Genomic DNA, 25,410 nt, shown 5'->3' with positions numbered 1-25,410 from the left:
GGACATGGTCCCACCAGGCATCTGCTGTGACTGTGTAAGGGAATTTCAAAGGGGCCAGCACACATATTTCTGTCTGAAAAAGCCCAGAAAGGACCAGGAAAGCCTGAATCTAAATGGAAATCACTGTCAAAGGGCAGATGATTATTACTTTCTTGAAAATGCAGAGAGATCCCAAGACAGAGAAACAGAAACTGAATCACCTAAAATTACTTTTTAAAGGTTTCTAAAGCTTTTTGCCTTTTTAATGTAAACCACATTACTGGGTTTCCAGTAAAACTTTTGGAAGAATTCCCCAGTATAAAAGACCAAAGCACTGAACAATAAGAGAACAACTTTGCGATAGACAACACGTAAGGCAAAACCTGTCACGGTCAAAATCGAAGTGACTGTGAGTCACTGGTACTCTGCACTAAGGGCAGAGAAGTACACGGCAAAGCTTTGGAATTAAATAGAAAATCCCAGCCATGAAGCTGATCAGAGCTCTATTATCAAAATATTTAACCATCTCTCATAGTTTAGAATGTTGTTGATTTAATCGTGCAATTTATTATATCAGGTGCTTTTCAGGTAAGCAAAAAAAAAAGTGACCTGGTTTTAAATTTATCATCACAGCTTTACTAACCTCAGCTACAGAGCTGCTGATTCACACCTGTTTACAGATCTGCCACAAGCATGCAAAAAATTGTGCAATGGTGCATGCAGAGAGAAAAGAAATCCTTCCTGATCCCAGTGCTTTCAATGCAAGATTTCAATACTTTCACCTCCTGAAACATTTACCCATTTCAGAATAGTAGTAGGCAGTTACCCCACTCCTCTATATCCTGTGCATTTGGTGATCACATGAATTAGATCAACAGTTGAAAAGCAACAGTGACATTTCTTTTTTCTTGCTGGTCTTCCTTTTCTCCTTACCGATTTATGGCTTTTAGCTGTTATAGTCTTCACCTTATCAGGGTCCCAAATAACAACATCAGCATCCGATCCTACAGCAATTCGGCCTTTTCTTGGATACAGATTAAAGATTTTGGCAGCATTGGTGCTGGTGACAGCTACAAACTGGCTCTCGTCCATCTTGCCTGTGGCCTAAAACCAACATGATTTGAGCAAAACACGTTTATAAAATGGGGATTTACTATTCAAAGTACTGAACAGTCGGGGACATATTGGAAAGCATGTAGTTCATATATATGGCGATATTGCGTGAAACAGAGATTTTATCAAGCAGGCCTTTATATAAGGCACATCACCTGGGAGTTTCAAGTAAATTATTGTGTTACTCCTGGCATCCCAAAGAACAGCCAATAAAACCTTAAAGCAGATGATACCATCAAGTTGCTCAGTTATCTAAGGTCCCTTTCTCTACACATTGATGCCTAAGTGTGTTTTGTTGCTAGTCCTAGTAATTTAAATGTTTTAACGATTTTAAAACGGAGAAACTGATATGAATATTACGAGATTAAATAAAAGATCAAGATTCAGACTCTTTTAGAAACATCTCTTGCAAATTAAGTCCATTCTACTATTAGTATTACCAAACCTATACATCTAAGTAATACAACTCCAATTATAAAGTCCTTGCCTGAAGAAGTGTCACCACCAATTGAACTTTTTATACAGTCAGTGATGGCTTAATAGCAGCTGTACACAACAGCATTTTGATTTCTCAGTAGAGTATTTTGGGGTCTTCCCTGGCAAGAAGCAAGAACAATGTTCCAAGGAAGAACAACAGTGCCAAACTTTTTAATATTAAATGAACACTTACTTCCTGCCTGGTAAAAACATAAGATTTGCAAAATATAAACTATTCAGTGGTGCAGGACTGAATGTTACCACTTGTAAATCCTTTGCTTCGTGGGAGTAACAAAAGAGAAATATCACCGGCTGGCTGTGCTTTGCTTGCTTCCCTGCTTTGCTCCTACATGACAGATATCTGAAGCTGCTTCTGTGCTTGGAATCTCAATAGCAGTCCCTGAAGAAAGTGGTTATTAAACACAGTCTGGGAGAAGTGCTCATGAGAGCATCATAAATACTACCACTTCCCGGTTTGCAACATGCATTCAAGTGCAATGCAATGTAAGGTAACGAGAGTGTGTGTGTCTGTGTGTGTGTGTGAGTGAGTGTGTGTGCATGGGTGTGTATGTGAAGATGGACAATGGAGGGAGAATTTCATTACATATTAGGATCCAGGGAACCATCAAAAAATTGCTAAATTATACCGGCACCCCACCGCAAAACATGCCAGTATGAATTACATGCAATGTTCTCCTTCAAAGCATTTTATGTCTAGCCTCAGGCTCGGCTGCCATCCATTTCTCAAATTTCATAATTTCTCAAAAACAATGAGACACTTCCCAAATTCAAACAACTCATTCACCACGTTTATATGGGGTCCGCTTCAAAATCATTAAACTGCTCCAGATCCTACATCTCTGAGAAGCATCCACTCTGACACCCCTGGAAAATTGAGCGGGGGAGTCTGTGAAGCCTCCGGTCTAATAAAACACGATGGTGTTGCAGTGTCAAAAGTGAAACACAGCCCTGAGTTTATAAAACTGGAGAAGGTTTTTGAAAGAAACAATTCACCTTGTAGTAGCGCTCTCTCAGGGAATTCTCCGAAATATATTAGAAAGTCACTTAAGTACTGGCCAAGAGTCTCCTGGCTTTCATTATTCAGCCAACACTCAATTTCTTTTTCATCCATAAAAGTAAGTAATTACTTACTACAGCCTTGTCCCAGACAACAGTCATTCTTTCCTCAATTCCATTGACCCCTTCAGGAATCATAGTGAAGTTGTCCTTTCCAATGGCTTTCTGGGCAGTGCTATACGGGCAATGTCCACTTCCCGTCACCTGCAGGTCCCCACTGTGGAGTTAACACACAGAAGGTTTAGACCAGGCATCACCAAGGTTACCTTGGTCTCAGACTAGCTGTGAATGGACCTTTCAAGCCTACGCGCCAGAGGCAGAGGCTGTAAATCATGTCAGCAGCCTTTACATGTTGGCTACAGATCACTGAAGAGTGACAATGGCATTGGACATCTCCACTTTCCCCCAGGAACACCCTGAACGCACAGATTACAGTCCCCTTGGGTTTCAGGCTGCTTATCGACAGAGATCAGGCACAAGCCCACTAACCAGGACAAAGGATCACTCGAGGATTAAGGAAATGATCAGAAGCTTGTATGACACGTCTGACACTCTCAAGATAAATTAATTCACAACCATGTTGAAAAATAATGGCAAATTTTACAATGCAAAGTCATGAGCATCAAGCTTGTTTCCCTGCATTTCTCCCCGCACACATATTTTTCTTGCAATTCTTACATGAATATTTCTTGTCTGACCTTCCAAAATAGAACCATGAAAATAAAAAAGGAAGGAAAGTTTTTAATCAGGTAGTCTTCTAATTACACAAAGAAACGCATAGTGCTCTGGATTTATCTAACTTAAAGGTCTTACACAGAAAAAGGCATGGAGTGAAACACAAAACCAGCTTCCAAATAATAATGCTTTTATTTAAGCAGTCACTTTTTCAGCCTAGAGAAAATTTTTTTGCAGAGAGCAGAACGGGATCACAGCTGCTCTCGGGAATAAGGAGGAAGAACATAACCAATATGCAGAATCTTGCAAAAATAGAAAGACAAAAAGAAGATAGGTTCTTCAATATCCACTGGAAACAGGTGATATTTTTAGGTCTTAATTAAGCTTACAGGAGTCAAGTACATTAAAACACACTGCGATTTCTCTTCTATCACTCCAGCAGGACGATGTCCCCAAGAGCCTGTCATCCTTTTCTTTAACTGATTATGCAAGTCCCAGCTCTGAAACATCTGAATGATTCTGGTCCACAAATTCAAATTCCAGCAAGCTAACGAATAGCCATGTACAGAGGATAAAAGTGTCACACATCAGTAATTCTAATGCAATTTTCTGGGCTGCCAGTCCTAATGATTGCTGACAGAGGAGAACCTTTGGCCTCTTTTCTGGTTCTTCACCATGCTCACATCCATCCATCCATTTTTTAGCAGAAGCCAAACCCATGTATTTAATAGTGAAAAGGCAGCTATGTTTTAGCTATTCCTGATTCTTAATGACTGCCTGGTGTTACTCCACAGGATTAAACCCAATCCATCAGTTAAACATTCATTTATTCTAACACAACAATAAAGGCAGAAGATTGCAATGCCATTTCTTCCTTTTTGTTGCTCTTCTGTCAGCTAAGCTTCTTGTGGCTTACCCTCTCTCTCTTTTCTGCACTCTGATGAATACGACCATGAAAACATGAATGTCACAGCCAGGCCCTGTATCACTGCCCGCTTCCCTGAGGTTATGTTGTGCTTCTTACACCATGCTATTAATTCCTACACCTGATTGATTAAAAGGAGTTGCTTCCTCTGAACTCCGTTTTCCCTCTCCTCTGACATTTAATGACAATTAATGACATGCATTGCACTCTCCAGTCTAGTCAACAGAAGACTTCTGCAGCTGAAGCATGTAGCTCAAGAGCCACCCAACACCTCCTGGTTAACCACATGGGCAGTCCTACTGTCTAGACATAGTCTACTGTCAAATGGGGGATGACCATCAGATCAGCTAAAAAATTGACAGACAAGAAGGGATCACCTTGGAAAACATCTCCAAAAGAGGGAGTGGTGGGAATTAACAGTGGACATATGTGTAGCTCTAAACGCCACATCAATACCTCGTCATCTTATTCTTCACTGTAAACAAGGCTTTCAAGGCACATTACGTCTTCCATGAAGCACCAAGATCTCACATCTCTAGTTCAGAAGAGATGGCATATCACAGCAGCAATAACGCAGCAGCACACCATGGAAGATGAAAGCTACCTCAGGTGCATGGCCCATAGATGAAACAAGGACCAAATATCATGAGGCAAATCCAATCTGTAAACCTCATGAGACACGCTGGATTTTTATACATCCAACTTTTCAAAGTGCAAAATCAACACTTCCTGTGGAAAACAGCACAAGCAGTATGCTGTGTACTTGCAGAGGAAGAATGCTGGTAAGGATTTTTTAATAAATGTAAAATATTGGTCTCCTAATGAGCAGTGCAACAGAAAAGTTAAATACTGTCTTTACCATCATCCTTGCATAAAAATCCCCACGAATGCATGGCAGACTGATAAAATATACAGTTCTTTTTTTAGTTTCACGGTATAGATTTAAAGTATTAAAACTGAAAGCAGGCTAAGCTGCTGTCATTTAAGATCTTGGACTTTAAGCCACTAGAAAAAAAAAAAAGCCATTTTTGCATGGAGGGTAATGAAAACTTCTGTGTCTCCTCAGCTTGTCTTTCTGATGTTAGCGTTAAAAAAAGTCATTATTTGTATTCCAGTTCTAAAAATTCTCTTGCTATTTTAGCTAATCTGTTTTGACCCACATACTATTATTTTGGGACTCTCTTCTAGAAAACATATAGCCATGTCTGATGGAATAAAGAGCCAAGCTAACAGCCTTACCCTCACACAATGAGCTTCACTCTTTAGAGTGCTGATAGTGCCGGATCAGACCAGAAAAGTAATTTTTCTTCCTTGTTTTAAGGAACAGAAAGCCTAATTATGGAAAATCATTTCTGCCACCAGACCATCACAACAGAAAAAATTCCTGCGTATTCTTACCAGAAATGCATGTAACTCAGAGCTCAACTGTGCATTCATTGACAGTGCTGTGAATGCAGCATCGTTAGGGCAGCTGAGTTATACCCTGGGTTTGGGGGACTGCGCAGCCCGACCCGCCGTGTGCAAGGAGAGATGCCCACACTGCAGCAATGGCATTCATGGATGGCAGCTTCCCTTCACACATATGTGCCCATCCACCTGAAGGGCAGCTCTGCCCAAGCCTGAATTACACATGCAGGGGTCTTCTATTACCAGCCACACTGGCACTGCCTGCCATACAGCCTGCCAGTTATCGCGTGGAAAACTAAACTCAGGGGGAAATCTTCTCTGAAGACCAATGGGTCACTTTTAGGGTTCAAATTCTACTGCTCTGTCTAGAGCACTGGAAACCCTAGAAAGCATAGGCAGCAGGTGAGATGAGTGCCACCACATGGCATTAAATAAGGTTTTGAATGGTAAGTTGAGTTCCTCACTCCAGCACTAGCAATCTGTCCTGGTGGGATTTCAGCTGTGAATTTTAGTATCATGTCAAAGGAGATGGTCTTTTGCTTAAGCTAAAGAAGACACACAGTTGGCTACCGGCAGAAAATACTTTCAGGGATGGGTTTATGGTCTGGGTTGCTGGCAAGGCATTGCTGATGTCTTCTTTTCTATATGAGAAAGACACTTCTCCCTCTGCAGTCCACATTCCTTTCATTTCCCTTCCAACCTGAACATAGTCAGCCCATACCCCTATCCTGTCAAGTGATGGCCTCTATTCACCAGCCTGTCTCCACGTGAGTCCCTGACAGTCTCCTTTGTAATCCACTATGGCTTCTTTCTCGTGCCTGACATACCTTCTCTATATGTACCACTTATCTTTGCTGACTTCCAGCTTGAGGACCCTGGAACCTATAAAGACACAAGGCAAGCTAAAAGTAAAAACAAGGCTGCAAGAACCAAACACAAGTAAACATATACGATTTTGATCCAACCCAGATGAAGGCAAACTACCAAGTCAGAAGTTTGCAATGCACAGGAGTTAAAACCACCGAACTCTGCTACAAACACAACTTAATTTAGGACAGCCTAATTCTCAGAAGTGCACATAGCTTACAAACCTGCACCAGCTTTGGCAAAAACTGCACCAGGAAAGTTTTCTTGGTTCCAGGTATCTCTGTATGCAGGGACAACCCTGATTTCAGGAGCTGTGCTTGCCAGGTATGACCAGGGGTTTAAAACTGAGTCTGTTCTCACAGATGGGGGTCTATCCACCAGGCTGTTGCTTACGCTGGACAGTGAGGATGCCATCCAATCATATATTAACAATTCGGCTGAAGAAAATAGAGCACTAGGGAGAAAACCAGTTTGAAGTCGTGGGCTAAAGATTATCTAGCTGTACAACTAGGAATCACTTGAAAAGCAGAAAGAAAATGAATTAATTCTTGAATAATCAGCAGTTACCTCTCTAACATGCTAACCAGGAGCTGGAGAGTCCATGCCTGCTCACCTCACTGACAGCCTAAACACAGGGATATAACCGTCCCTGGTTTTCTACGGTCCCTTCTCTGCTGTTTCGTGTACGAGACTGGTCTAAAGGAAACTGAGCTGATCCCTAGATGCTTCATCCCATGTGGTTTTTGCACTTGCCTGACCATCAGCCTGTAAAAAAAATGAAGGTCTTACCATGCTAAGAGTGAATTTAAGTGATCTGGAGTGGTAGGATCAGGGCTCAGAGGTGGCGAGGTCACAAAAGCTGCAGCCTTGGCCCAGTTTTTGCTCCAGTAATGTGTCCCATCTGTCCCCAAGCTGGCAGTGATCGGCTCTCCAAAAACAAGAGGACCTTGGGGAAAGCAAAGATATGCAGGAACTGATTATAATCCACTCTCTCTTCAGCGCATTATACTGCTTGCTGCATGCAGCCATGTATAATTTACGCATTGCTACATGGCCAGTGTAGCTCCCAGAAAATGAAGTAGCCCTGGCTTTGTCTGTATGATAAAAAATTAATCAGGAGGCTCTCTGAGCTACACATGCTTTTGATCAGCATATTTACAAAGCTCCCTTTCTAATCCAGAAGGAGACAGTTCAGATGTGGTTTTAATTTGTACTGTTTTAATCACAGCAATGTTTTCTACGTTGCTCCGCTTCGGAGTGCATTTAGGTGGAGGATGGGCTCCAGCAGACAGATGCCTTTTTACTGCTCCCAGGTTGGGCACAGTACCAGCAGATAGCAGCATATGGTCCCCAGCACCATACTCCACGTCTCCAAGAATACAAATATCAAGACGATATTTTGCTCTTTGGCTTTTCCATATTGCTTACCCGCTTTGTAGCACCACCAGCAGAACAGTCCTGACTCGCAAATGCAGCTTTGAAAGCGGCTGCCCCCAGGCTCACAAGTCCCTTTTGGGTGCTTTGTAACCTGCATCCCTCCATGGCCCAGCAAGCAGTGTCGACCCGCAGATGTCCCCAGCGCACATCTGATGGGGTCAGTCTCCAGCAGCAAGGCCAGGAGCAAGCACCAGGCATCTCTAACAGCAGGCTTACTGCCCAAGCCACCCCCCTCCGACGGTAATACCCTGAAATACCCCCAAAAGCCACAGAGGATGTGCTAGACCCTGTTAGGAAGAAAATATCTCCCTCCCATAAACAGAGATACAGCAGTCTAAGGAAAAAGTAAAAGGGAAGACAGGATAAAGAAGAGTTACAAGACAATCTTCAAGGGGACAGTTTGTGGAGAGAGTTTCTCAACTGCAAAATGTAGAAGGATTTCCCTTCATCTTTCCCAGCCATAAATATTTAGGGTCTGTGATGGTGTTACCGTTCTTTGGTAACCCCTCCCTATATCTTGTGATTTGGGTCAAGATGTACAGGTTTTTCCACTGAGCTTCTATTCAACAAAAAAACAAGTTTGGGGGAGAAAGGGAAGTCTCTTACCTTTCTTTCTGGCCAGTGCAATGATATCAGCCGCGCTCTTGCTCATCACCTTGGTGATGTACACTGGGCAGTTTATTCGACTGGCAATGGTGATGGCACGGAAAACTGCTTCTGCTTCAAGCTGAGGAAAACAAGGAGGAAAAAGTTAACTGCAAAAGCAGACTCAAGAAAAAATGAACTGGAAGACCGAGCCATATTTCTCACTGTTTAGCAACAACTCTTCAGGGGTTGACTCTGCTTTTTCCATAGAGAGAGATGCAGTACTGGGAAACAGGGAGCTAACCCAACCTCAGACACTTCGCGTTAGGAGTAACCACAGCCAGGCTGTACTCGCTGACGGGGTACAGCTGCCCCAGCACAAATACAGCTCCCTGGCTCCCTGCACCCCAGGGAAGGTCACATCCAAGAGGCTGATGGGGCTCCTCCTTACCTCCTTCCCACCCTTCTGCTTCAGACTTCTACCCTGCAGTTGGAAGGAGAACGAAGCAAGGAAACATTGCCGAGCTCGAAGACAACCTCTGAGCTCTCCCTGGCACCTTACCCTATGCAATCTTTACCTAAGGATAAGATGACAGCGAATGTAAAGTATTCTCAAACAGCATCTTCAGCACTATGGACTGAATTTAGCCCATAATCCACAAAAGCCTTTGAAGTATCACCGAGTAAGTCCCCCCTGTCAGCAAGAGTAAAGGCAATCTCCTCCCAGGGAGCTATCTGGGACGTAGGCACACAAAGCAGTCGTCTTCAGACAGAGGAGCAGTGTTTCCCCGCGGCTCTGGAGCCTCCTTTCCCCAGTCAGCACTTATACCTCCTTCCCAGATGGACTCACAGTATCAGCATTTTAATACCTAAAACTCTGTTGTGACTGAAAATACCGACTCGATGTCAGAGAATTTCTCTCCAAGAGTTGTGCTAAAAAGTTGAGCAACTTAGCCCTTCCAAAACCACATGGCTTAATTCTTCACTGTTTTGTAAAATATTTTTTCTTAAATCAGACTATCGCTTCAGGTTTTGCTAGGATTTTTATCACAACATTTGCTCAGGAAGCCCCAAACACACCCACAGAAGACCAGGGAAGGAGGCAGGACCTCTGTACCTCAGCGCCGGGGCTGAGGTGCTCAAACGCATGGTCAGAAAGACGCAAAATTCCTTTCTGGAAACTGCAAATGCAGATTTTCCTTAGGCCCTTGTTCTCATTAAAAGGAAACAACTCCATTCTTTTAGAATAATTTAGGTGGAAGTTAAACAGCAAAATGAAAAAGTACATAAACAATTCAATAGAAGAATGCAATCAATTAAGCTGATTCCTTTTGCCTTGGGGAGAGGTTATATAAAGATCTGCAAACCACAACAATCTCGTCAAGTTTAGCCTCAAATCCCCAGGACCTTGTCTCTTTAGTCTTCAAGGAAAGCAGTCACTTCCCACTACTGCCCTCCATCATCCCATTAACAGTCTGAATTGTGTACATTAAGGGACATCCACATGTCTCCACCTTTTCCTTCTCATTAAAGAAACCCTTTCCAGATGCCTGGGATGATCCATGCCAGAGCCTGTTTTTTATTACAAGAGAGTTGCATAAAATGAGCTGCCTCGCAGCATCTTTCCATTCTCACATACTTGCATTTCTACAGCCTGCATTTCTACTACAAATGTATCTGCCAGCAGAAATGTAGATTTGTATGTGGGCGTATGCATATGCATGGTACATATGTACCCATGCATCTTATAGGAGGTTTTCAGCCAAAGCATTTTAATGAATGCAGTTACTCCAAAGCCTAACCCACAAGCTGCACTGCTGATTTTTACCCTGATAAGCCCATTTTTTTGTCATCACAAATCAAATCACAAGGGTCACACTCAATACATGCACGGCCATGCCCAGGGCAGCAGGAGCTGAGACTCCAGAGTGTACAAGGACGTGCTCATCCCCCAACCGAGTGAACACACCTGCTGCAGCATCAAAAGAGCATTTCAGGCAAACAAACAAGATGAAGGGGACCTGGACTTTTCAAGGCTTTGAATAATACTGGAAGAGGCCATGGGAGAAGCAGACCGCTGCCCTTCCCCACGCACCCATCCATCATCTGCACATACAGAAGCCAAGCTCTGAAACCACATGCTCGACAAATTATTTCCACGAATGTCAAAATGAGTGAAGTCTCTTACCTCCTCAGGCCTGCTCAGGGCATGTCCCTCGGGTCCGGTGATTCCCATTTCCAGGATACGCTTTTGTTCCTGCAACACAGCAGATAAATGCTGACAACCGCTCCAGGACGAGACCCTTCCACCAGGCACCTCTGGCAGATTAACAGCCGTATTGTCTGACTACTCCTTTTTTGTCTGTGTACATGCAGCTGCGTAAGCCTGCTGCCGGGGGAGGAGGACTGAAAACACTTACTCTCAACTGGTCCCAAGCCACCCCGGCGTCTGCTCCGAGCAGCCAGCACAGATTTCAGGGGAAGATTTGTCACTGCAGTGCGATAGAGCCTATTTGTGCCTCAGGCTGTTGGGCTGCACTATCGGAAATCTCCTCTGCCCTCCAGAAAGTCTTATTTGACACCAAGAGACCAACCCAGGGAACTAGTTTCAATCGTTATACTAAGTAGTAATTACAGATACTTCCAGCCTGCAATTCTTTACTTGCACAAGTTCCTCTCTGGCTGCAGTCCATGAAGCACTGTTATCTTCCTTAAACTTCTAGTATTGCAGACACTTCATCAAATAAAGTCTTGCCTTTGGCATCCAGTTTTCCGTAACACGTTTTTCCTAGAGTGAATCACTAAAATTATGTTTTCATGAACGCAAAACAGTGCCCTCCAGTTGTTAGGGCACTGTGTCCATGCCAAAAAGCCCATCTTGGGACCAACGGGGGTTTTTTCAGAAAAAAAATCAGTGCTATACAGCTTCGCAGCAGTGAGATCAATTTTTAAAACTAGATAAAAAGCTTCACTTATCTTTTCATTTAAAGTCAAGCAGTGATATTGGAATAAATGTCCCTTTTTGTAGAAAATGGTGGTCAACCACTTCTGATCTGAGGTTGGTCCAGGTCTGCCAGCAGAGCAGAAGTGGGACCAGAGCTGTTGACGTACCTCCGACCCTGGCCTGCCCTGGCCACAGGTCTCTGATGAGCCACGTTCAACAAATGTAATGACTCTGTGATACAGACGAATGTCCCTTGGAGACCAGGATGAAGTTACCGAACATACTTTACTGTGTCATTTAATAAATATTGGATCCCAGGTCCCCGAGGGTGAAAAGCTCACACATTACCAACATACTCCAGCAAAACCTGAGCAAGTTAATATTCACATATACTTTTGCCTTTGTTGCAATCAATCAAGGCTGAAGATGCATCCATAGGAATGTATTACTCTGACTGTGTAATTAAGAATATTTTGGTTAGAAAATCATAATGATTCATAGATATTCTTAAAAATAGCTGTTCTAAATCGTTAATGCAACAGCTCTGAACAGTGCCAATTAAAGACTTCAGATAATTAAAATACAACAAAAGATAAAGTTACAACCATATAAAAAAAAGCAAGATGGCAAAGAATGGCTACACAAAGTAGGATAGATTTGCATCTTGAAGGAAGTCATAAAATCAGATCGTATGATAAAATTACCCACTGTAAGAGGATTTGATAGTGCTAATAAGCTAAAATATTTGTTTAATAAGATCAAATTTGTATTTTCACAGAGGATAGTACTGAAAAACCTCCCTGCAGGCAGCTTTCTTTTCACTATCCAAAGAACTCTTCTAAATAAAAGCATAAGGAAAGACTGATTTTATGACACATGGCAATGAAGAAGAAATATGCTGATATATAACATAATTCGCATTTCTTTACTAATTCCTCTTTTCCTAATAATTTTTCTGTCCTGTATGTTCGTATTCCATGGCTGTATATTAAAGCTGATCAAAGAAAAATGTAACTGAAATAGATTTCTACCAGAAATGCAATTCCAGGAGTAGGCCTTGATTTTAACGGGGAATGTATCAAAACATCACGGGTGCCATTTGATTTGTTTCATTTTGCCACCCCTACAGTAATATTGACTTATTATGTTTCTTATTATTCATTTTCATTCTACTGGATATTTTATGTTGTATTAGAACTATAAATTACATATTTTGGTAGTTTTAAATCATGCTAAACTTCATGGCAAATCAGCTGTGTTTTCCCCTTGAATCCAAATGAGGGTTTTCACCTGTTTTTAGTGGGGGAAAGACACAACTGCACTGTATGTGCCTGTTGACTCCTCACTAGTAACTTTTGAGCCCAGTGGTTATTTCAGCCAAACTTGAAGGGAAAAGGGAAAGCAGGCTCTCAAAGGGGGTAAATTCTTACCAGGCAGATAAAGGACAGAATCCCACAGAGGGAAAAACAACAAAATAAACCCATGAGGGCAAGAGCCCTCACACACTGCCCAGCCACTCAAACATTCACTTGAGGTTCTCCCTTAACCATGAGACAAGGTGGCTTCCCTAGTCCAGATCTCGAGGACAACTTGGTTTTAGCTATTGTAATTTCCCTGTCAGCTCTGCAGCCTAGTCCTTAGCGGATAAGCCAGCAGATAAAGAGCTCAGCAGATAAATCAGTCGGCTCACTCAGAGCCTCACGGACCTCAGAGGGGCTCTATGCACATACAAGGAATCAGAGGGAGGCATTTCTGCAACAGCCTTAAAAGATTCATCTGCCACAGATGTATAGAGTCATAACAACACCCACCCAAACCTGCCCATTCTGTTTTACAGGGGAATCCTGGCTTCTGAAAGACCAGCAGGAGGTTCACTATCGACTGCTGTCCTTGGGATACCTCTTCCCATGTGCTGTGGCACAGATCAGAGCTACAGCACACTCCGCTGTGAGGACAGTACCTACGCGGGGGACCTGACCTGCAAAGACTGCACCGGGGATCTGGGACATTGTAATGGAACATACTGAATTTAAGCCCAGTTTCCTGGTTCTGAGAGGCTTCTTCAAAGAGCATGACTTACACTTTAATGCACATTTTTGAAATGTTTAGAAGATCACGGTGGTTTCTTATTCTCAAACTTCAGACATTATAAGAACTTTCTCAAAAATAAACAGGTCTGAGAGCTTTACCACCCACTCCAAACTCACTAAGCTGCTTATGCTGATAGCTGCAGCAAGAGACATTAGCACAAAGCTTCCCAGCTCCACTTTTTGTCCCCAAAATCTCTGAGCAAGGCTTTACATTGTTCTGCCTCACTTGCCTCTGCTGGATTCAGAAGAGATCTTCTTGCTTCCTTCTGCCCCCCTCACCCAGTCTTCATCTGCTGCCAAGGCAAGGAGCTGTCTGGATCACTGCTCTACCTCACAGATGCTCTGCCAAAGCATGCAGAAGGGCCTCCAACCTCTCATCCCAGGGGTTACACCAGCCGTGTGTAGGGCATCAGGCCCAATTAAGGCACTTACCAGGTAGTTCCTTTTTTCCTACCCATACTCTGACTGGAGGGTTCTACTTCTCTCTTGTGTCTATCTTCTCACAAAGTGAAGCAAAAAATGACAGTTCACTCACCTGAGCTATCAAGTCTCCATTTTCAGCATGGACCAGGATAACAGCCCCAAGGCTTTTTAGGAAAGTAAAGGCTTCATAAAGCTGCAGGTAGTACAAAGAAGGAAACACTGCTGAATAAGGAAAACACATTACTTAACACTCAGACCTCTCTGTTCATCCCCGTTTTGCTCCTTCTATGCTGGTAATTATCTAGGCAAATAGCAAATTATCTCCCTTTTCCACTCTCCGTTTTCTACACAAAGTCAGAGCTTCATTGTTTGGTGTTGACTGACCCACCCCTTCCACACCAGCCAGCCCCAGGACGAGCCTCTGCCCTTCTGCACCGAGACAAGGGCAACCGTCCCGAGCGGGGTTGCATCTCCCTCGGACATAGTGCCTCCCCCAGCCCCTTGTGCTGCAGGGCTACCTCTTCACACCCTCCCACGCAGGCCTAAGTTTAATGAGTAGTCTCTTTTCCATAGTTTTAGCAAATGTAAAATGGAATTATTCCCATGGACTACAGACACTTTTACTACAGCTAAAACACCTCTTTTCTGAAGTCCAGGTATTTTGCACCATCTTTTTAGAGCAGATAGTGTCAAGCTTTCACCAACATCTTTAATTCGGCAATTAAAAGTTTTAATATTTTCTCTAGACCATCCTTTTTTTTATTGCTTTCTAAGATTCAAAACCCATCCATACAGAAGGGAAACAGTTGATCCTATTGCTTTTACTGCGAATTTCTAAGCATAGATCTACTGAAATTCAGTTCCCTTTCCAAAAGGTATTCAGCTAACGTGTTCCCTGTTTAAACCAGACTTCAGCAACATGGGAGACCAGTTTCCGAACACAGATCAAATACTGAAGAAAACAAGGTTTCTTCAGTGCTCGCTTTTGCACTAGAGCACTTCAGTTAACAATGAATGGGTTGGAATACACAGCTTGCAACATGAGCATTTAAACAAGGTAACAGGCATTAGTCTAGCCACACATTAAACATTTTGATGTATTTCTCTTGGCAATTCCAACAGGGAGTTGAATTTAACAGGCACTGCGTCTCAGAGAATATTTATATATTATTATGTCTAAAATTCCAATTAAAACCACATGGATTGGAGGTGTAACAACAGTTATTTAAGAGAGCGAGAGCTATAGCTCTAGGAATAAGTAAGAAACATTTTCTCAACTGAATAAGCAAACATTATTATTACTAACAGATGCCATTGTCCATTTACAATGACCTGATGCTTATAAATGGGAAAGCTGAAGAGTCTGGAATCTGTAATGAGCTCTGGACAAACAAGCTCATTGTTATCTCCAGCCCTAATGAGAAAAGACCACCTCCCCCAAAAAGCGACTCCATTTAGCTGTTTGCAGCAACTGAAGAACTCTTGAAATCTTAAAACTGCCACCGCCTGGAGTGCTTCATCTTTTCTTCCCCCTCTGAACTAGAGTTCTTGAAGGTAACAGCAAAATAAAGTGCATGGCAAACTCCTGAGCCGTGCTGAGTGGTTGCAATGTTGGGAGACACCAGATAATCCTTGCAGAAGGTGAATGTCATACACCTGAAGGAACACATGCAGACACTGCTTGGCTCTGACCCTCCAGAGAAGAACTCCTCCACTGCGTATTTCCCCCAGTGCCACTCAGGTCAGTGGGAACATTTCTCTGGGATTCAACCTTAGCAACTCCTCAAGTGTTGGGAGGGAGATCACAGCAGAGAGGACAGATCACAGCAAAAAAGCATTCAGAGCAATACCTGGCTGTCGGACATTTGGTAGAGATCTTTGTAGGCCATGTAGACTTGAAAAGAGTTCACACCTGTTCCAAGACAAAATTCAAAGGTGTTGCCATGTAAGTGAATTCTTAAACTGTATTTGAACAAAAACTTCAGGAAAAATAGGTCATAGAATATTCATCTGGAATAGGCTTTTCACCAGTGAGAGCCAGAAATAAAGCATGGCTCCACAGCTGCATTACAGCTGCTAGGACTAGAAGCCTGAACCCTCTCTTCTCTGGGGGAATTTGTTGGACTCTGTGGATTGCCTGTGTTCAGCCCTGGAGCAACCCAGCCACCACCGCAAATAAGACTGCTTGTAGCCAAATCACAGACAAGCGACAGTGGCTTAAGCAAGCATGTAAAGTTTGTGAAGTTTAAAAAAACTTGTGAAATGTTCTGTGCTCACTGGTTTTCTGTTTAGTTTTCTTTAGCTAATCAGGAAAACATTTCAGCTTGACTCAAAACTGTGCTTTTTAACAGATGAACTTCTAGTTAAGTTTCCCCAAAGTGCTGAGAAGCTGTAGGAACTGAACTGGCATACAGACTTGCTTTTTCTTGACCCTACCACCCAAAGCACCCAGCTTAGCTGATGGCAGACATTGGGAAGGAGTGGAAACGAGTTACAAGGGCAGCTCACAATACCTCTCCTTTCACCTTCCAAAGATGGAAGGATTTATGTTGGCAGTCATACAAAACCATGAAAGATGACAGCTCCAAATTTTAGAAATCAGTTAGAAATGCTAGTGTTGAGTGTTCGTTGCCAAGAACCAACTGTATTCAAACCTCTACAAGTTTTACTATTTATTTCAAAGATCCGATTATTTACACAGCTTCATATTCGAACAGAAAGGGAATTCCTAACCTCTTCTGTTCATATTTTCTGTACACAGCCAGTCACAAGTGGTGTTCCCCAGGGCTCAGTATTGGGGCCAGTTCTGTTTAATATCTTTATCAACGATCTGGATTAGGGGATTGAGTGCACCCTCAGCAAGTTTGCAGATGACACCAAGTTGGGTGGCAATCTTGATCTGCTCGAGGGTAGGAAGGCTCTGCAGAGGGATCTGGACAGGCTGGATTGATGGGCCCAGGCCAATTGTATGAGGTTCAACAAGGCCAAGTGCCGGGTCCTGCACTTTGGTCACAACAACCCCATGCAACACTACAGGCTTGGGGACGAGTGGCTGGAAAGCTGCTCCACAGAAAAGGACCTGGGGGTGTTGATTGACAGCCAGCTGAAGATGAGCCAGCAGTGTGCCCAGGTGGCCAAGAAGGCCAACGGCATCCTGGCCTGTATCAGAAACAGTGTGGCCAGCAGGAGCTGGGAGGTGATCGTGCCCCTGTACTCGGCGCTGGTGAGACCACACCTCGAATCCTGTGTTCAGTTTTGGGCCCCTCACTAGAAGAAGGACATTGAGGTGCTGGAGCGTGTCCGGAGAAGGGCAACGAAGCTGGTGAGGGGTCTGGAGCCCAAGTCTTATGAGGAGCAGCTGAGAGAGCTAGGGTTGTTCAGTCTGGAGAAGAGGAGGCTGAGGGGAGACCTTATCGCTCTCTACAATTACCTGAAAGGGGGTTGTAGAGAGGTGGATGTTGGTCTCTTCTCCCAAGTGACAATTGATAGGACAAAAGGAAATGGCCTCAAGTTGCACCAGGGGAGGTTTAGACTGGATATTAGGAAAGACTTCTTCACTGTAAGGGTTGTCATACACTGGAACAGGCTGCCCAGGGAGGTGGTCGAGTCACCGTCCCTGGAGGTATTTAAAAGACATGTGGATGAGGTGCTTAGGGGTATGGTTTAGTGGTGGGCTTAGCAGTGTTAGGTTAATGGTTGGACTTGATGAACTTAAAGGTCTTTTCCAACCTAAACGATTCTATGATTCTATATTAGTTTATAAATTTGCCTTACTCTTTAGTCTACTGACAACATCCCCAGTTTTGTACAGGGACTGATCTCAGAGTTTTCTAGCTTAAAAGAAAAGTAAATTGTAAGCTGTCTAAGCCGTGTATGCTGCATTTCAAAATAGCTGTCATGAAAACTGTGCTTCCTGGGGCAAGAGGAAAAAGAAAGAGATCTGTTCATGTTATTCATGTTGGCTACACCGAATGAATAAGGCTCTCTGATGAAGATATAACTCTTTCATGAGTCTAGAAGGTGCAGATGTATCCTCAGGCAGAGTGTATGGCTGTTCACACTCACACAGAGAATTTGTTTATTCACAATTACAAGATTAAAATACCCTAGGACGCATGCAGGATAAAACCTTGAAATGATCCCTGGTATTATGTCTTCCTGCTAAAGCCAGGCAGCTCAGGGAGAAATATAAAGCGGGAGCCAGCCCCTCCTTGCTGACTTCCACACTGAGCAAATCCAGCCTGGACCGTGGAGCCCCGTCAGCCTGTGAGCCTGTCCTTTCTTCCTTTTTTCCTATTTCTCAAGTTCCCAGAAAACACGCATGGCCTTTACTAACTGTAATCCCTCAGCCTTGAGGAATACTTCATTACACAGTTTCAATGTACTTAGTATGTCCCTGCTTTAAAACCTTGAAGCTTGACTACACCTTCCCTGGGGTCAGTGCTTACAGCCTCATGCCTGCAGCACCATCTCCCCTCTGACTGATCACATCTGCCCGACCTGCCTTGGAGGAAAGCTCTCTTTCTCTTCACAAGCCCACACAGTGTCTCAGATGTCAGCTGCACCTGAGAGCCACCTTTCTGCACGGGTGACCACGCACACATGAAGCAATAAGAGACGTGTCAAGGCTGGTCCAAGCCATGCTGACTAGCCTCAGCGATGGCACGGGACCGAATCCTCTCGTACACATTTCTCTGTAAGCAAAGAGCTGGGTACCTATTGCTCTCCTTTATCCACTGGAATCTAGCCAAGGTAATTCATTTAATCACAATCCCACAGGAGATAAGGCAGCTTTCTCTGGGTACTGTGGTTGGAAGACATACATTGACCCAAGTAATATATATTACCTTCCTTTTAATTTTATTGCCTTTATCTTCTTAGGCCCTTTTCTGACCCTGGTAAAATGACTATGAGTTTTGCTCCCACTCACGTTAATGTTCTCCCTGAAGTCAATGAGAGTAGAAGGGATTCTGCTATGGGATCTTGAGCCTGTCCCTTGCTGACAGCCCCCGCAGTGCAGAAGCAGAGTTCTCCCAGCTAAATGCACATCCACACCCTCAGCTACCACATCAGATACACACAAAGTGGAAGGGCATCTCACGGGCTGCCTTTACAGCTAACAGGAGAGATGGTTTGAACCATCCTGCCTTGCAAAGAGAGTATGTTTACAAGATACCAAGATAAAATAACACCAATTTACATATACAGGTATCCAAGATTAGACTCTTTGCCTAATGCCCTGGTCTGGTGTCTCGATCCACTCATTGGCGATACATGGCTTTTCAAAAGACCTGGTCTGGCCTATTGACCTTAATGCTTAACATTTGTTAATGTCCTGCTTGCTCTCGCATCAGGAGTACTCAACAGGATCCTCTCCAAATTTCAGACAATGCCACACGTTTTTTTGAACAGTGACAAAGTGCAGTAGTTAAAGGAACAAGTGAGGCGTCTGTCAACACATTTTAGGCTGTTATTCCTTTGCATATACTGGAGAAGCCGAGTCCCAAATTAGTAGCCGAAATGCTAAAAGCCTGAGTCTTTATAATCAACATTTGGTTCTACAAAATCTCCAGGCCCTTCCAAAGCTTGTTTCTCCTTAAATTAGCTTTGTATAGATTTAAAACTGATTAATTATTCAATTATACCTCATGACAGGGCACCTCAACAGCAGCTCTGTGAGCTCCCCTGTTATTCACACCGAGATTGTATTAGGCACATGCAGAATTGAAACGTGATTAACTGAGCCCTGTTACTTGGCTAACTCACCCACCAGACAATCAGCCGAGAACAAATTCAATCCAGATTCCCAGCTGATGAAAACCAGTGTCACTCCATTGACATCAAGTCTATTTGCACCAGCTGGCTCAAATGTTTCCAATTACCAGCAGATACTATCCATTAATTTGAAAGCCCCTGCCACGCTGAAATATTTCCTATTGTGCTTGTGCTTTCATACTCGCCCTTACCTTGCGTCTCCTAACACGTGAGAGTAATTCACATCGACTGCCCGAGACATACTGCAGCATCCGTGAGAAGAAAGGTGACCTCCTAATGCTATTGCCACCAAAGAGGCCACACCAAGGGCCCTGTCACACATCCAGGTTCAGGAACCAGTGAACAGATTCCTGCTTCCCCTGAAGAGTGAAGGCAGGTCAGATTTATATTGAAAACTCACATTTCAATAGTTGGAGAAAACTATTAACCTAACCGTCTGCACCAGGCTTTTAATGTAAGCCCTCAGGCACATTTGGGAGTGCTGAGCCATCTGTGATCCGGGAGCTCCGGAAAATAGTATCTAACCTTTGAAACAAGGCACAGTATACTTGTCTGAGAGTACAGTCAGCTAATGCACAGCAGCGTATCCATGTTAATGCTGATAGCAGGGAAACAGCACAGATTTGGCACCATCAGTGCCAACAGATGTCATCACCTTTTAAAAATCACCTGTATTATAAAGAACGATGTAAGATCAACTGCAGTTTCTCTAAATTAGGTGTCGTCTTGTTGATTGAAGGGTTTTGTTGCCTAAAATCTGGTTATACAATACATGAACTGCTAGCATGCTGCGATACAGGATAAATTCCCCTACGTGACTGCACCTCCACAGTATCTCAGTGAACAACTGCTCACTCAAAAATAGGATTTTGCTTTGTTTTTCTACTTGGATAGTACATTTCTATATAAAGAGAATTTTTCAAATCTAAGTCATCATTAGCACTACACCTTACAAAGGATGCCGTATACACATGTTACTTAGACTTCCCAACACAAAGGTCATTCTGATTTACCCATGGTAACTAAATAACATTTCAGAAAATAATTCTTAATTAATATCCATACATTTTCAAGGAAAGTATCAAGTGAAAAATATTTGAAAAAACAATATTCTGGACTGAAAATCCATGCTGCCAGGCAGAATTTTAAGGAACTAGCTCAAAACTATTTTTTTCTGAAGGCTAGATTCCATTGCCCACAGATATGTATGTGGTGCCACCAAGATGCCCTCCACATATGAGACTGCCACGCTGACCTGGTATGTATGGAAAAGGATTTACAAGAGGTTTTATCTGTGCTATTCTGGAGCGGTAGCTGGAATCCAGATAGGTTAAACTACAGCATCTCACATGATAGTAGACCTGTTAATTGAACTGAATCAAGACCAAATGTGTCTTAAATAGATTCCTAAATAAGTGACCTGGTTTTCCAAAGTCCTGAAACAAAGCATCTTTCAGTAACTTCAGGGAAAGCCACTGGAGACCAAGCACTTGTGAAAATCAGGACATTTTTTCAGTATTAGGTACCTAACTTCAGCTTCTCTTTTTTCTGATAACTTGAACCTATTTTAAAAATCCAGGCATGTTTTATAAAAAAAACCTAGTCTTGGCAAGTAAATGATCCTAAGCCATTGCTGAGAAATGAGATCTAGCCTGTGATGACAGTTTCTCAGACACATGTGCCCTTCATATTTGGGCTTAATTTGAGGCAGCTAAATGACCAGATTCCAGCCTAGTTAAAATCTGAACCGCTACCTTTAAGTGTCTTATTCTCTCCATTCATGAAATAGAGGATCTAAGGTGACTGGGCTGATTACCCTAAATGCTGATATCTGAGTTTTATCTTAAAATAAAACCTAAGTATGCAACGTCTCAGCCTATTTCCACATGTACAAGCAAGCATAAAGTGATACATTTGTATCTGACAACATACACATCTTAATTTTCCGTGCCTATATTGGGGTAAACCTACTCCCTCCATCAGCCTTGCTGCTGACTAGCACTAATGCACAAAGTTTTAGGTCCATTTTACACTGCAGCAAGTGAATACAAAAGTTCCAAGGTAGTGCAGAACCTTGGGCAGCATAACCAGCGCCTGTGCATTTCTGTTCTGGGTGATGCATTCATTGAAATTCTTCAAAATTTCACCTCCATAAGGTATTTCAATAAAACAAAAAAACGCTACTGATTTTTACTCACTAACCTTTGTCTTGCACCAGTATTTCTAGCTCTTCTCGAATCCCATCATACCAGCTGGTGATGTCCACATGGAGAGAGTAATCACAACAGGATTTGGTGTCAGCTGCCTCATGCCACTTCTCAAAGGAGGTCAGTAAACTCGATCCAGGTTCTGGAAGGACGTGGTCAACTGAAAAAGAGATTCAGTGTCTGTTACCCGGGCTGGGTGCACACTGTTCAGATTTCCTCAGTGCTTCTTAGTAAGCAGCCTTCCAGCATCTCGGCCAAAGCAGCACCCTTGGAGGCGTTTTGTGTGCAGACCGTAACTTTGGGATGGTAGCCAGGTCCTGCTGTCTCAGGTATAGCAGACTTTGTGGGCAGCCTATACTAAAGCTGAGACTGGCAACCTGCTTGGTGCAGCATCAATAGACACACAGCGGGAGAGCCAAACATCTCACAGTTTAGGAAACGTTTGTTTTTCCCTTTACTGTTTTGTAAGAGACCACAAGTTCTGGACCTACCTGTATTTATTGTCTGATGTGTCCATTTCTATGTATTTCACAGTAAGCATTATTATTAAACAGTGCCTCATAGCCACTGAATTGGCCCACTCTGCCTTACCCATATATCAATGGAGATGTCGAATGCTTTCTCAGCAGCCAGAATTGGGAACATAGCCAAAGGTCTGAACAGAGATGATGTAGAGCACAAACACTCAGCCACACTATATGGCAGATCGAGTGTGCTGCAACTATGCGTCTGCACTGTCCCAAGGCTTTCTGCATCTGATGATGCCACAATGTTTACTGACATAAAATAAGGACTTGACTATGCATATATACTTATCTTTGCAGGGCTAGGTCAAAAGTAAGTATGGAAACAAAGCAAGACGGGCTTATCAGTGGCATTTGCAAACTTAATGCTGCACAGGAAGCCTCAACTGAAGAGCATACACTAAAAAAATTGTTAAGAAAACTAATGAACAGCAGAGCATTTTGTGCTTATTGCCAGAGATCCTTTCCGCTAATACTTGCTGCTGAACATAGGTAATAGATAACACCACTCAGCAAAAAAAGGCACATTCCAGTTCAGTGGGAGTAGAACCCCACTGGGCAGCTCCACTGCACAAGGAAGCTAAGACCATTTATGTCACCTGAACAACTGCCTCACAAAGTCTAACCAAGGGCCAACCCACTGCTCCTAGGAAAGAGATAAATCTTGTCCTGCCATCCGGTAGACAGAAGAAGGGTCTTTAACAACTAGAAACACTTCTCCCTTCCACCAAGAATGATGTTGCTCCAGGACATCTCTGGTAAGGACCTCCTCATTTCCTAGTGCCAAATCCAAGTTCATAAATAAACATCTTGTTATTTCCAAAGCCCCTGAAGCGTCACTAGGTGGGAACAGCAGCTCTTTGTCAGATTTTCTGTGCCATATACTTGCAGCATTAATTACATTGTTTTTCAAAAATCCCACGAGTAGGTATATTATCCCTCTGTTCTTATTCTGCATTTCAGAGGGAAATCCAAGACACAATTCCCCACGTTGCTGTTTCTTTCTAAGGGTAGGTTCATTTTCAGGCCAACCCTGGGTGACAATGATGAATGGATCTCCAACACAGTGCCCAGAAATTTGAAGATTCATTGCAGATCTCAGAAAATCAGTATGGATCCTCCTGTAGCTATCCCCACATGTGCTACACGAGCTTCAGCGTGGGGTGGGAAGAGTTAGTATTGCTATTACTCACTGATCATGGTGGTGCCCCCTGCTAGTGCTGCTTTTGTGCCTTGATAGAAGTCATCAACAGCAGTCATTCCTTGGTAGGGCTTTTGCAGGTAAGTGTTGACATCTATTCCCCCAGGAATAACCATGCGCCCGTTAGCCTCTATGGTCTTGACTCCTCCAGGAACAATCAGATTCTCTCCTATTTGCCTAGGCAGCAAGGAAAGGCAATATTATTTTACTTAAACAGAGAAGCACAGGGGACAGAAGCTATTTGAGGGATGTAGGGGAGAGGAACCTAGGGGCCATACAGAAAGAACTGGGACCCCAAAGGAAAGGTGAAGCTCTGGCCGCTCTGCATGGCACTGGCAGCAGAAAGCATCCATGAGCATGTCTAGCTGGGCTGCATGCTCGGGTTGCTTTGCATTGCTCTAGTGGCCAATAAAGAAGCTGTAATGCACCAGCATTAAAAAATGATTATTTTTTGTATGATTCCTATCTTTAAACAATTACAAATATGTACAGCTAATGCTCTCTTGGGGGCTCCAGTTTTGTATATTAAGTTCTTAAATGAAAACAGAAAAACAGATCAAATATGACAGTAAGCTAGAATTGTAAACATATGGCAGAAGCACGAGGCACATCAGAAAGGAGTTATAATTACTTTGTAACCAAGCAATGCAAATTTATTCTTAAAAAGAAATCTAAATATCTTAAGATACAGAAATACATATTTAAGAAACCCAAACACCTTTAATCTACCATGTCACATATTCTTCATCCTCCTTTTAAAGTTAAAACTTAGTCAAACATTCTGCACATCTGTGTGGAAAAATGTTAATTAACTGTTGCAATCTTTTTCCCTTCAGTTCTTCAAAATAGGATTTTTTTTTTCACTATTAAAAATATTAATCTGTTCCCCATACTGATATCAAGCAAACTCCAGATACTTACAATTAAAATACTTTTAGTGTTCATAGCCACAACTATGAGTAAATTAACCTTTAACTTTTAAAGCCACATACATACATTTTTATTGTCTGCTTTGCATGGTGCCAAACAGGAAAAGGTATGGGTCTAAGCAGAAGCCATGTCTCTGCATTGTTACACTGTAATATATTTGGGCTTAGAGATAACTATAAGGTAGTTCACTTAGTTTATCTCGTATTACAGACACACAGTCTTAATTTCCTTTTGTCTGGGATAAAATAACATTTATCCACAGCTAAACAAATACTCCAGACATCTGAGCTGCTGAATCTGTTTCTCCCATATTAAAATGCAACTCCCACCTACAGAGCGAAACACAGCAACTGATTAACAGCCAATCGCAACAAGATAGAACTAAAAATGAATATAACCGTTAATTAAAACCAGTGAAAAAAAAACAGGGGTAATTATTCACATTGGAATTTAGCCAAACCACCATAGTTAATAAATAGCCCCAAGAGGTCAAGAATTTGTTTCACATGCTATGCAAAAATGTCACCTCCAGCAGCTTGGCTCTGCCAGTGCTCTGGGTTTTGGCTGGAGGGAAGCACGGCCATTCGGTCAGCAAACTCCCCGCCAGCATCCCGAGCTGGGTTTCAGCCGCTCAGCACTGAACAAATCCAAAAGGGCTTACTCGTGAGAGCTGATAATACCACGGCTTGAAGCCGCACAACTCCACGCCTGGTGTCTAATATTAATCAACATGTACAGCACTGGGAGCATGTTATAACCTGTTACAGCTGTGAG

At 42.9% G+C, this 25,410-nt stretch overlaps 1 protein-coding gene across 1 annotated transcript in view; it reads right to left on the bottom strand.

Annotated features, from left to right (window-relative positions):
• CRMP1 (collapsin response mediator protein 1) overlaps window positions 1-25,410 on the bottom strand; it is a 50,855-nt gene that overhangs the window by 5,187 nt on the left and 20,258 nt on the right. Inside the window, exons 3-11 of the mRNA XM_059817448.1 lie at window positions 23,699-23,883; window positions 21,977-22,141; window positions 15,850-15,911; window positions 14,112-14,192; window positions 10,731-10,799; window positions 8,564-8,684; window positions 7,310-7,466; window positions 2,722-2,863; window positions 913-1,083 (exon numbers count right to left, since the gene is read on the bottom strand). Of these exons, the coding sequence (XP_059673431.1) occupies window positions 913-1,083; window positions 2,722-2,863; window positions 7,310-7,466; window positions 8,564-8,684; window positions 10,731-10,799; window positions 14,112-14,192; window positions 15,850-15,911; window positions 21,977-22,141; window positions 23,699-23,883 (1,153 nt within the window). The remainder of the gene's footprint in view (window positions 1-912; window positions 1,084-2,721; window positions 2,864-7,309; window positions 7,467-8,563; window positions 8,685-10,730; window positions 10,800-14,111; window positions 14,193-15,849; window positions 15,912-21,976; window positions 22,142-23,698; window positions 23,884-25,410) is intronic.

Source organism: Gavia stellata, chromosome 5, assembly GCF_030936135.1.
Source record: "Gavia stellata isolate bGavSte3 chromosome 5, bGavSte3.hap2, whole genome shotgun sequence".
Lineage (NCBI taxonomy): Eukaryota > Metazoa > Chordata > Aves > Gaviiformes > Gaviidae > Gavia > Gavia stellata.
The sequence above is the reverse complement of the archived record's forward strand: the minus strand, read 5'-3'. Positions and strand labels throughout refer to the sequence as shown.